We start from the raw sequence: 13,468 nt of genomic DNA on the forward strand, positions 1-13,468 counted from the left end.
ATGCTCTAATCCTCAACTGTGGAAAATAAGTAGAAATGAACTAACCTGCCCCCATGTCCTTTCCTTCTTCTCTTGTTGCAGATGGTTCAGAGACTGGCAGGGTCTGGGCATCGCCTGTGGTTAGTGTTTGAGAAAACAGCACAGTACATACGAAATCCCTCACCCACCCCCATCCACCAGTGCTGTTTATACCCCCATTTTGGCAGTCTCAGATGCAGAGAAGCCCTCCTGCCATGAACTGACAGTCTGACTCTTGCCATTTCAGCAACTGGAGAAGGATGAGATGTTCCTCTGCTGCGTGCTGGCCACTTGCTTGGAGGCCCGCCAGAGAGAAAAGGACAGGTTGAGGTACTCCAAAAAGATGGCCGTCAAGGCAATTGCGGTGAGTGAGAGGTTGCATGAGGTATCCAGGGGTGAGGGGGGCAGGAGAGCTGGGGATGGGATTGGGGGGATGCTGGGCAGAAGGAAGGCCTGGCGGGGTCTGGCCAAGAGAAGGGTTGTGCAGGCATTTGACATTACATCGCCAATTCCTGCACTGAGTTTGGGGTTGGAGGAATCCACCTGATGTCCGTAGGGAACTGACGTTTTCCCCCTCCGCCCTCTGTTCTCTATCAGGATCTCATGGGACGGATTGTGTGCTTTACGCAGCCTGAATTGGCCCTTGCTATGGCACTGGAAGCCCTTTACCAACTGAGGTATACCGGGTTTTTTGAGCTTGACGAGGAGCTGGCGGGGGGGAGGGGAGCAGAATGTGGAAAGGTGTTACCAGACCTTGCCACTGCACTGAATTCGATTGGAAGATTTGCTTACAATTTCTTGGGTTTCTTGCGTTCAAAAAGCTTTATTCATGCAGCAACTATTTACAGGATGAGTGGAGATGTGAGAGAGAAAATAGAAGCTATATTGTCTAGAGATGACTGCGAAATGGCTCAGCTTTTAGGGGTGGGATTAACTAAGACCTAGAGGCTTGCAACCAAGTGCCAGGTAGACTGCCGCATAAACAGTGCCCTCGTGTGTTTATTTTAATTTTACCTTTATTCATTTTTACCCTGTAAAATCTATACGCTGCTTGATTGTCAAAAGTGGTTTAAGCTAACACATGCATTCACTGGAAGTTCAAGAGAATGACATGTATTTGATGCTCCCCCCGCCCCGCCCCCCAATATGAGGAAGACTCCAAGGAGACAGAGTCTAAAAACTTTTCCCTCCTTCTCTCCAGCCTCATGAAGCCCAAATTACCACTGAAGCTCCACAGCCTGATTGCGCATGCAGCCTTTGCGGCGGTCATTGAGGTCAAAACTGAGCCCGACAAGCAGGTAAGTTGTTAGCCTTGAAATTTGACTTCTCTAGTTGTTGTTTCTTCTTCACACGCTTTAAGCACTGCTCCCATTGCTCAACATCTGATCTCTCTTTCCCCTGCTTGGCGCATCCTCTCCCTCATTGCCATTGCCTGCAGGAGTTAGAGGAACGTTATACTCTGATGCTGGGAGGCCTCCTCTGGGAGGCCCCAAGCACTAAGACCCTGAACTTGCTGATGAATGTAAGTATCTTGATGGCCTCAGTGGCTGTTTGACCTAGAAAGCTTTCATGGAGAAGCCGCCACCTAGCAGTGCACCTCTTGGGCCCTTCCCCTCTTGTAAGGCAAGCTGGCCACATGGACCAGCCAACAAAGGCCCACTTGCCCAGACAGCCAATGGAGGGCCTTGGATGCAGAGCTACAATTTGGGGCTGGAGGACATTGCCATTTTAGAACAGAAACGGATCTCTCTTTGAGAGTGTAAAGGGCTTCACAGTGGTCTGCCTCTTTCCCCCAGACCAGCCTCCTGATTCTGAGGTCCCCTTTCCTCCCACAGGAACTGAGAGGTTACACAACAAGTGCGATTGCAGCGGAGAGGCAACTGGCAGCCAGTGGCATTAGCTGGCTGATGTCCTATGCAAGAAGGCTCAGCTGCCTGAAGGTAAGTCTCTCACCTTTGGCACCTTCACAGCCCCAAGAGGCTCCCAGAGTGGCTTGTGAAAGGATTCCCACAGGAAGAATCACAGTCTGGTATCAGGCGCACAACACAATGTGTGTCCCTGGGATGCCGGACAAGGCTGGAGACATTTCCTGCCCTCTTCCTTGATCTTACACTTCCACCTCTGCCTAGTAGGCTGCAGGACCCATTGAGGTCGCCTGGGGCAAGGGATTGGGGCCAGGCAATAGAACTCACTCATCCCATGATGGAAGCAAGTCTTCCCTGGCTTGGGTCTGCTTCCATGTTCTCTTGCACCCATTATTTGGGGAGGGTTGAGGATCAGATCAGTCATGTGATCCAGTACGGTCTTTTCTTTTCTCTACAGCATGCTCTCGTCCCTCTGGAGCTGGCTCACTTCTGCCCCAAAGAAGGTAACACCCACAGCCTGGGGACATGGGACACACTTTCCAGACTAAGGAGAGCCCACTCAGTAGCTGCAGCATCCTTGCTTGATGCAGACCTCTTGGGTCATGTGGCTGTGAAATCCTGCCGCAGCACAAACATGGCCAAACTGCAGGCTTGGAAGGAGTCGTTGCCACCAAAGACAGGATCCATAAAGCCTCCTTGTAAATAGGGTGGAATGGGGGCCAGGTCAATTTGGTGAATCAGTAAATGTGGCAGAAATTCATCTCTCTTCTCCTTCATTCTCTTCCAGATGACATAAGACTTGATGTCAGTTTCGATTATGGGGATAAGACACAAGTTTCAAGGCTCAGCGATGATGGAGTGGCAAGTTTTGCTTGCTGTTTCATTGTGTGTTGTTGCTAATTGTGATCATTGCTGTTGTTTTAGAATTCTTGCCTATGAAATATTACTTTTTTATTGCTTTTAAATTGTTGCTTTTTAAGCCGTCGTTGTAAAGGAAAGTGTTCTGCTAATGTTGATTGTATTCTGAATTGCTTCAAGAAGCCTCATAGCAATGAATAATATTAAGAGTAATAATTACTTTACCTGACTTAATTATAATAAAGCATTGACATGCATATTTTAAATTAGCGGTTAAGGTCTTAAACTACACATTTTAGTAGTTTCACATCTGTATTCTTTAATGTGTTCTAGCTTATAGATTTTGATTTTAACCTACATATATATGAGAGCCAGTGTGGTGTAGTGGTTAAAAGCGGTAGTCTCGTAATCTGGGGAACCAGGTTTGCGTCTCTGCTCCTCCACATGCAGCTTCTGGGTGACCTTGGGCCAGTCACACTTCTCTGAAGTCTCTCAGCCCCACTCACCTCACAGAATGTTTGTTGGGGGGGGGGGAGGAGAATGTTAGCCGCTTTGAGACTCCTTAGGGTAGTGATAAAGCGGGATATCAAATCCAAACTCCTCTTCTTCTTCTACATGTTCTCTATCTCTGCATAAGTCCATATTCTGGTTTGTGGCTGTAATAAATTGATTCGTTAATTCAATAAAGCTTCAGTGGTTTTGAAATTCAGTAAATTGTCTCTGCCTCCATTTTTTGGTATTGAGGGAAACGTTCTATAAAATAATCAGAAAACATCAGGGTTGTAGTCAACATCAGTCCTTTCCACAGCAGACCTATTTAAATTGATGGGCACAAATTACATGGCTGTGTTGATTTTCACGCATCTCTTCTGAGTAAAACTCAGTTGACTACTGTAGGGATAATCGCGGAGTGGGCAGTGGGGTCCGGAGGGAGCACACTCCCCACCAGCAGGCAGCCACAGTCTGCCTGCATGCGTGACCCTGGGGTGCGTAGCATACTCCCCCTCACAGACAAAGTCATGGCTGTCTGGAACATTGTTCCCTCTCTCGGACCTTTTGCGGTCTCAGCAGTCTGCGGTGTCCTGTCTGTAACCTTTGTCCCTGAGACCTTTTGTCTCCTTCGTCATACACTGTGCAAGGGGAAAATGACGTGGTGGAAACAGGTACCAAAATAACTTTGTACCACCCCACGATCTCAGGAACAAAGGTGTGTAAAGGTCACAGCCCAAAATGTATCTGCCTAGCTTGCATATTTGTCTCAATAAAAGGAGGCTCCACAGGACTGGTCAACAGCTCGCTTCAGCCCACCTGTGAGCAGCTCACATGATGATCAACTCCTGTCTTGTGCCTTCACTTCAGACTACTCCTCACAGGATATCATGGAATTGTAGAGTTGGAAGGGACCACAAGAGTCATCTAGTCCACCCCCTGCAATGCAGGAATATTTTGCCCAACGTGGGGCTCCAACCCACGACCCTGAGATGCAGAGTCTCACACTCTACTGACTGAGCTATGGGCAAATATCTTGTTTGAGAAATGTGTCCCTTGGAAACATTTTGGTTTTATCCTCTCTGCAGGAGTTGCTATGCCTGATCATTCCATCTAGTTCTGTTGAAAGAGAGGTGGGGGTTGTTTTCTGATTTCTTAATTGTGAATATTTGGGGGGGAGGGGAGGCATAGGTGGAAAGGAGATACTCAGATGGACCAGAGTGAAATGGGGGCTTCGGGATGGCTTGGGGAAGTCTAAAAGTGTCACATCCAAACCAAAACTCTTGGTTGTTGGATGCCCCTGCCTTCTGTCATCATTTGAGCTTTCCTCTGCTTCCCTTTCAAGCTGCTGTCTGGAAGGAGGCCAAAGCCCACTTAAACATAAGAATGATTATAAGAAAGCATTCATTCAACAGCCAGAGTTGAATGAAGACGATGTGCTAGGAGGAGAATGAGCTAATTAAACCATTCTGCAACACACACACACACACACACACTGCAATCCGAACCCCAGTGCTGTTATGAGGACAATGGTCACAACCACACATTTCAAGAAGCATTGCACTAAGAGTCACAGATTCACCCAACACATCCTGGGAACCTCTGTTTGCTACAGATCTAACATCTCTCAGCACCCTTGGCAAACTACAGTTCCCAGGATTCTTGAGGGAAAGCCTGGACTCTTTCAAGTGGTGTAAGAGCTTTAAATGTGTGGTGTGGAATTCCTCCAAAATAATCGGGGAACTGTGCAACCCTCTCTCTCTCAGGCTACGGTCCTGCCCCAGGCTCAGGAGGAGGAGGGCTCTTTATTAGATTAGGTTTGTATCCTGCCTTTCTATTTTCATGCTCAAGGCAGCTAAACCGTCAGAACTACAGAAATCAATTATAATAATCAATACAATAAGAATAGCAATAAGAGTTATTTACCAAATCTAAATAATCTGATAGAAAATTGAGGGAGGGGTGATCTCTCCATCAGCTGCAGTCTTTGGACACAACATTTCAATGAACATTATTATTATTATTATTATTATTATTATTATTATTATTATTATTATTATTATTTTCCTTTCTATAGCGCTTTATATTTTCAAGAAAAAATTCAAAGCAGTTTACAGCATATTAAAACATAAATAAAACAATCTGAAGAATGTCAAATATAGAGTATACAGTTAAAGCAACATAGTTAACCAAAAACTGAAATATTAAAGATTTCAAAATAAAACATTACAAAGGAAGTCAACTACAGAATACATATTTAACAGAAAGTTAACAAAAACAAAACAAAAAACTTAAGCATCCCCCCAAAAAAAAACCAACATTGCTAAGTAAAGTCAAATATAAAATGCACATTTAAAACAGCAGAATTCCCAAGAGAATAAAATATGATCATATGCATGACACGGCTGTTTAGCAGGCACAAAAAGATGGGGCAAAAGAATCCAATAGTTTGGGTTTCTTGTCAGGCCAAGCGATGTCCCTCTGGTCTCACCAGGAGCCTCTTTCGTAGAGCTGGTGTTTGGGCCCTGCCCCCCAGGCCAGGTGGAAAGGGCCTTGCAGGAAGCGGCCTTCACAACTCACAACCGGGCAAGGCCATCATGATAACACACAGTTCAAGGTTTCTGGCAGGTGGGCATCTAAAGCCTACCAAATTGTCCACGCAGACCTTGTTGGTCCACTTGCAACCTCTCTAGGTGGAGCAAAGTACTTCATGGTATTGATTGATGCTTTTTCCAGGTACATTCATGTGTTCATGCTCAGGCAGAAATCAGAAGCGTTTCCGAGGTTCAAGGAATTCTGTGCTTGGTTGCAAAATGTCCATGGAAAGCAACTGCAAAACCATTGGTTGGCTTTCATTGAGTTCTGTGGACACAGTAAAAAAAAGCTGCCATCTAGTTTCTCTCGGGATGTTTGGATTGTGGAACACAGATTTGCTCTCCACCGTAACCATGTCTCTCAGCATACCACTTTATTTCCCCCCAGATAGGTGGCTACTATTCACTTGTAGGAAGAAATAAGAAATGTGCTTATTTAGATTACAACATTGCAGTGGGAGCAAAAGCCACCTTTCTTCTCTCAAGAGAGTTAGTCGAGTTTCTGTTGTTACGGAAAAATCCAGGTGGGAGGCTGCTCAGAGCCCGTGGGTCCCTGCGGAACAAAGAAGGAGTCCAGCCACCAACCGGAGCAAATAGCGGAGACCAAAGTTGATTGCGCAACAGGTTCAGAGAGGAATTGAACCCCGAGAACGGGGTGACAAGGACTTTTAAAAGTTCCTATCTTATCCCAGCAGACAGTTCGCTAAACATCACCACTCCATCAAAAAAGGGGAGGGTTATACCTGATTAACATAGGAGGAATGTGTTGGGGTAACATGCAAATACAGGATATGTCTTGGGAAATCCGCTCCACTTCCCAGTGGGGAGGAGTTGCGGTGGACCACGTGGCCACCCACTCCCCACCAGGGGCGGGGGACTCTGTCCCACGTTGCCTATGGGATCCCGGCCACGTCAGAGCCCGGCCAGCCAACCCCCAGAGAACTTCCTCTTTGGCTCGCTTCCTCAATCACCCGCCCTCCCTCCCTATTTTGCAGGTTAGGCAATGGCCTTGCTATGGACTTTGGTTGGTCGCCTTGGCTGTCCGAGGGGCCTGGTAGGAATTTTACCACTTGGCAAATTGGCACTGGACACTTGGTTTTCGCCTACCTCGTAGCAATCGGCACAACTTTGTTAGGGTTGCGGTTAGGCATTGTTTGACCTTGTGTCGGGGAGGGGAGGTGTGGCCAACACCTGCCCCTCCATGCTTAAGAGTTGGTTCGCATCGACAGGGCTCCCCCTACCGGTGGCTTACCCTTACTGGGACTTCCTGCACAATGGGCAGGGGTCAGATATAGCTCTGGTCCAGGGGGTCACGCAGAATCGGACACGACTAAAGGACTAAACAACATCTAGTTTTGATTGGATTAACAGGGTAACGAGGTTTCGATTGACTCAGTCCGTTGTTCTCGCAGCGGGAGCTGTCATCACCTTGTCAGCGCTGAGCTGCCTCTGCAGAGCCATGGCATTGCTGCGATTGGCTGAAGGGCTACTTTCAACGCCATCTGATTGGCTAGAGCGCATCCTCATGCAAATACATTGTTCATCAATTGGCAAGGGAGCCCCATTGAGTTGCCATGGCATTTGGAAAACTCTGGAATGCTGAACTTGCCTTTTGCTTTCTTGCTCCTTCGTTCAGTGGGTAGGTAGGTGTAGGTCGGGGGAAGTCGAAAGCTTCCTTGAAATTCCTCAGCCCCAGCCAGCACTGCCAATGGGCAGGATGATGAGACTTGTAGTTCAGCAACGTCTGGGGGGCCAGAGGTTACCCTCACCTGTTTTATCGGTTAGTGTGCTAAGATCTGGGCACAAGCCCAATTCAGCTGACGGTACTTAACAAGGGCTTGCTTTACACAAAACATGAGAGCTAATACACTATTCTGCTCCAATATACAAAACAGCCCCTTCCCTAGAGAAAGCTCAAGAAAATACAAACTTCGGGGTTTGTAAATGGTTGTAAAGGTTGCTGAAAGGTTTCTAGTTCACTAGTTGGAAACAGCTTCCAGGCTAGGCAGGACCAAGGTTGCTTTGTAACTGTTCCTGTCTGCCTGCTTGCCATCGTGCATATTTGTAAACCATTTCTGCCAAAATATATACATCTGCAATAGTTGTTTCTGGAAGCAGACCCTGCGAGAGTGCACACTCCATGAAGTCCATATGAAGAGTGTTACGGAATGGAGGGGGGGGCATATGAACAAAGTCTTACTCCCGAGTAAGAGACGTGGAGCCAGAGGCGATGACCTCAAGGGAACCCTGCCACACTAGGACTCCCCTCGCCCCGTCACAACGTTGCACCAAGCACCGCACAAAAGTCCAAAACCCCGAGAAGAAACGTTACAATTATCCATTTTAGAATGAGCACCTATAGGGAGAAGACAGATCTCAGTAAGCCAAAGCAAGGCCAAGACAACCAACCCCTTCTGGAATATGGTCAGCATGTACAAGATCTAGCTGAATCATCACCAGGATAACGAAGTCAGACTGGGGGAAATATCATTCTTCAGAACCAAGACATCATTACCATGCTTTCCAAGTTACCTGAAAGTCACTAGAACACTTGTGAGCACAGAGCCAAGACACAGCTGAAAGAAGAGAATCCTCTGTTATTACGGAAATGGGAATCTGTGCTCGCAAGTGTTCTAGTGACTTCGTTGGTTGTCTTGGCCTTGCTTTGGCTTACTGAGATCTGTCTTCTCCCTATAGGTGCTCATTCTAAAATGGATAATTGTAACGTTTGACTTCATTGATCAGAAGGAAAATATGAATGCTCTCTATGGTTTCTTCTTCCGCTTCTTACTGTAGCACCCTGCTTGTGGTTAACGCTTAGCTGGAATGAAATATTCAATGCAGCAATAGAGAAATTAAAATAATAATTTATTTGTCAGACAAATAAATGAGAGGCACAGTGGTATATGGTTACCAAGTTCTGGCCTGGTCTCCTGCCATTATGGCCAGCACTTATATTCCCTCAGCCCAGCCCCCTTGCTCCTCCTTTGGCTGCCTCTGTCCAATCAGCCTGGTTGAATTTCCTATTGGCTGATTGCTATAACCAATCCTAAAAGATACACCCATTTCCTATTGCCTTTTATGGGATACAAAAAGCTATATATTCTTCTATCTATAAATGACAAATAAGTAGTCATATATCTTACATTTGTCTCAACAAGGAACCTTAATTACCAGCTCACCTCTTGCCCTCCTTGCCCTATTGCCCTCCAAAACAGATGGTTAATAGTTTTAAATTTTTATCTTAAACAGATGTGAGAGATCTTGGGTTCACATTCTCATGCATCATCAATGAAAGATCTCCTTTTTGGAGGTCTTTAAACAAAGGCCTGACAACCATATGTCAGGAGTGCTCGATGGCGTCTCCTGTCTGGCAGGGGGCTGGGCTCGTTTGCCCCTCTGGTCTCCTACAGCAATATGACTCTATGAAATAAGAATTTAACATTTCTTTCTTTCTAGATCCTTTGCATAATTACATTTAAGCCAGTATATTTCATACATTATCATAGATAGCTTTTTAGAAGAATAAACCTTCTCAAAGTAAAAGGAAGGACCAGTTTACAGCCTCAAAATAAAATAGGAAAAAAGCCTCTTCTTCTGTTTACACTCCCCTTCTCCAGCCAGTTGCTTTCTTTTCCATTTGCTCTTGGCCTTTAACCTTAGGAAGATATGGCTCAAGTTTAATGGGAGGCACATGGTTTTATTTTACTATTTACCAACTCTTAATTATGTAGGGTCAGTGTAACCTTGCTCTCAGCCTGTAATTCCCTTTTTACGACTTTGAGAATTGTTTTCTGCTATAAATCAGGGGGCCCCCTTGTCCAGGAGGATAAACATCTTGCCAAAGTACTTCGGCAGCTGGTCTCCTGCCTGGCATAAAACATTTGAAAATCTTTAAGCTCATTTTAAAATACAGACCCTAATCAAACTATAAGCCTTGATAAAAATGCAGGCTATGATTAGATGCCTCATTCCCCCCTTTCAAGCTCACGGACCTTCATCCCAAGTGTCCTTGATACCTTGACCTTCATCATATTCCTGAGGTAAAGCTCTATATAGGGCCATGATATGAGGTAGAGTTTCATTCGAAATCATCTTGCTAATTGTACTTCTAAAACATGAAATGATACATGGCACCATACATAAAACCATTATTACTACCGTCAAGAAAAACAAGCAAGACAATAGTATCCCTTTGAGTCCCGCAACATTAGGTAACCAGTTGGTGAGCCATCCCATATCCCATCCTTCCCATGTTTGTACTGGGACATGTGCTATACTCTCCATCTTTGTGGCCAACACACGGATTGCCTCACCATTATCAGAAATGTTAAAGCAACAGGCATTCCCTGTCAAGTTCAAGACTCCACATAGGCCTCCCTGCCTGGCAAGTACATAATCCATTCCCATTTTCAGCTGCAAAATGGCGGCTCTACTTTCATCCAGCTGTTGTGCAATAAGTCTCAAACTCTGGGCCGTTGCATTGGTTACAAGTTCCACTACTGCTTGCAATCGAATTATTCTGTTTAGATTATAAATAGGATCCCGTGCCCCTTGTATGAGCTCACCAGGATTCCAGGAGGCAGGATCATAATAGGCTATAATGCGCTCTGGTGGCCAATCATCAGTATCGCTCCAACTTTGGGTACTTCCTCCTGCTATATGAGAAATATCAGCGTTTCTTCGTGTACGCTTGGCCGAATTAGTGGGCATAATCCACATTGGTGGTAATACCCATCCCAGGAAACAAGTCCCACTCCATTTGGAAGGGAGTTGCTTGTATGCCCATTCTCCACATATCCACCACAACCATCGGGTCTGAGGTTTTTGGTATGTGGAGTGCATAAGGCGAAATATCAAAAGGGGTAGAGAGTTCACAGTGCAGTATGTTAGATTGCCTTTTTCTGTCACAGTTATGTTCCATACCACTTTCCATGCATGAATAAAAGGAGGTGCACAGGGCAAGGTATTCCGAGTTCAATAGGTAGTACCGTTTACCCAGGTTTGACTATTCTTAATATAATCCCAAGTATAGTGACAATGAGAAGAGCCTACCATGGTAGGATCAGCTGCCTCTGATGATTTATGTACACAGAATTCCCCTTGTACAGGTATAACTCGTATTGGTTTAGTTGAGTTCCATCCGGGGAAATTCTGTACTTCTGTTTGGTGTGGCATTTCGCTTACCATACCAATGGCATTTAATGGTATCGGTAATAAGGGCATACCTCCCTCTGAATCATCTGGCCCAAGAGAGCAAACAAGGCAATTGGTCCTATTTGCAACATTGGCTACCATCTCAGCTAAGCCTACCCACATATTGTGGTCATGGCGGAATCCATATTTAGCAAATTTGGTCAGATTCAAGGACCCTTCCCCTTCCCAAGGGATCAGGATTAATAATAAAATCATGTTGATGTGTAGTATATGCATTCCTTCCACAAAAGATTACCTTATTGTGATAGCATAAAAATATTAGCCCCAATATAATTCCCCCAGTGACAGAAATGGGGAACCACCAAGACCAAAACATATATCCCAAGGATCCCCAATGAGTAATATCCTTGATAATTGTTCCACAAGGGGGGGGGCAGTCAATTAATTGTATTAGAGAATCTTCCCGTTCACAATTGCTGGTTTAGACGCTCCTCAAGCTTCAGGCGTGCGCGGGTCAGCCAGCTTCCAGGTTGTGGCTGCAGCAGGCTGGTCGTCTAATGTTGCCCGTGACCTAGCCCGTTCCCCGTAGGGCTAGATACAGGGTTTTTTGGAGAGAGTCAGTTTAAGAGGATTAGAGGGGTCACCTTTGCACGTCCAACTGCCTTCGGACTTCTTCAAACGGGAGTGATGAATCCAGGGGGTCACCTCAGCTACCTTCACCGCTGTTGGAGTAGAGAGCAAGACGGTGTAAGGTCCACGCCACTTAGGTGCAAGTGGATCTCGTTTCCACTCTTTCACCCATACGCTATCGCCAGCCCGGAACTGATGAATCGGCTCGGCAATGCTGCACGGCGTGCGCTCGAGGGCCCACCTGTTAAGAGAAACAAAAACACGGGAGAGAGATTGCACTTGTCCCTGTGTCACATGGTCTCCTATTTGTTTAAGATCAGCTGAAATATCCTGAACAAAGGAGGGCGGCCTCCCATACAGGAGCTCAAAAGGTGACAACTTAAGTCTTTTTGTGGGTGCACACCGAACACGAAACAGTGTTATGGGTAACACATCCACCCATCCCAATCCTGTTTCCTGGGTTAATTTTGCCAATTGGGTTTTCAGAGTCCGATTCATTCTCTCAGTTTTCCCTGAACTTTGAGGCCTATATGCTGCATGCAGTCTCCATTTCACTTGTAGGACTCGACATACTTCTTGTACTACTTGATCAATGAACGCTGGCCCATTATCACTTCCAATGCATCTAGGTAACCCAAACCTCGGGATCAATTCAGTGAGGAGTCTCTTAGTTACCTCTCGTGCCTTTTCAGTTCGGGTGGGAAAAGCTTCAACCCATCCGGTAAGAGTATCTACAAACACAAGGAGATACTTGAATCCCTTAGAAGGGACCAGCTCTGTGAAGTCCACAATTAGGCTTTCCATGGGGACATATCCCACATGTTGGATTCCAGGAGGTTGTACCGGTCCCTGCCTGGGATTGTTTTTAGCACAAAGAACACATTTCTGTGAAATGCAAGTTGCTAATTGTGATAGGTTAATAATATACAACTTCCGACTGAGACTCTCTCTGGTTGCAGTACCGCCAAGGTGAGTAGATTCATGATAATGTGCCTGCTAGGTGATGAGGTACATAAATCCTATTGTCCGGCAGGATCATCCAACCGTCCTTCACAACCGCTCCTTCCTGTTCAGCCCACTTCCTCTCTTCTGGGGTATAGTGAGGTTTAACTTATTCTGGAAGTACCTCTGGTATGAGGGCTGCTATAAATCCTCCCACAGGCTTTTGGGCTGCCTCTCGGGCTGCTTTGTCAGCAGCATGATTTCCTCTGGTTATTGGATCCCTTCCTCGTCCATGACCTTTGCAGTGCATTACAGCAATCTGTTCTGGAGCCCATACTGCTTCCAACAGGATTTCTACTTCAGGTCCATATTTCAAGGCCTTCCCGTGGGCTCCTATTAGACCTCTTTCTTTCCATAGAGCACCATGTGCATGCAGGGTTAAGAAGGCATATTTAGAATCAGTATAGATGTTTGCCTTACATCCGGCTGCCAATTGCAGAGCTCTAGTTAAACCTATAAGTTCAGCTTTTTGTGCTGAGGTGCCAGCAGGCAAAGCTTCAGCTTCCACAACTTCCTCATTGGTGACCACAGCATATCCTGCTCGTCTGGCACCATCATGCAGATAACTGCTACCATCAGTATAATATACAACATCTGGATTTTTCAATGGTTCATCTTTCAGATCAGGTCTACTGGAATAAACCTCATCCATTATTTGGAGACAATCATGTGATTCCTCATCATCTACCTCTGGTAGGGGCAGCAAAGTTGCTGGATTGAGCATATTCACTACTCGTAGATGAATCCTGGGATTTTCACACAATATGCCTTGGTATCTAGCCATCCTTGGGTTCGTTAGCCAATAACTACCTTTATATTCCATGAGCGTCAGAACAGCATGAGGTACATTCACAT

General features: G+C 45.8%; 1 protein-coding gene across 1 annotated transcript; it reads left to right on the top strand.

Annotated features, from left to right (window-relative positions):
• The first annotated feature begins 325 nt into the window (after window positions 1-325).
• LOC308577922 (uncharacterized protein) lies at window positions 326-2,814 on the top strand. Its single transcript, XM_081178276.1, has 7 exons — window positions 326-382; window positions 616-695; window positions 1,220-1,316; window positions 1,457-1,540; window positions 1,854-1,958; window positions 2,341-2,386; window positions 2,671-2,814. Exons 1-7 carry the CDS (start codon window positions 362-364, stop codon window positions 2,781-2,783), a joined length of 546 nt encoding a protein of 181 aa, XP_081034402.1. The 5' UTR covers window positions 326-361; the 3' UTR covers window positions 2,784-2,814.
• The last annotated feature ends 10,654 nt before the right edge of the window (window positions 2,815-13,468 follow it).

This window comes from Podarcis bocagei, assembly GCF_964188305.1.
Source record: "Podarcis bocagei genome assembly, chromosome: W".
NCBI lineage: Eukaryota > Metazoa > Chordata > Lepidosauria > Squamata > Lacertidae > Podarcis > Podarcis bocagei.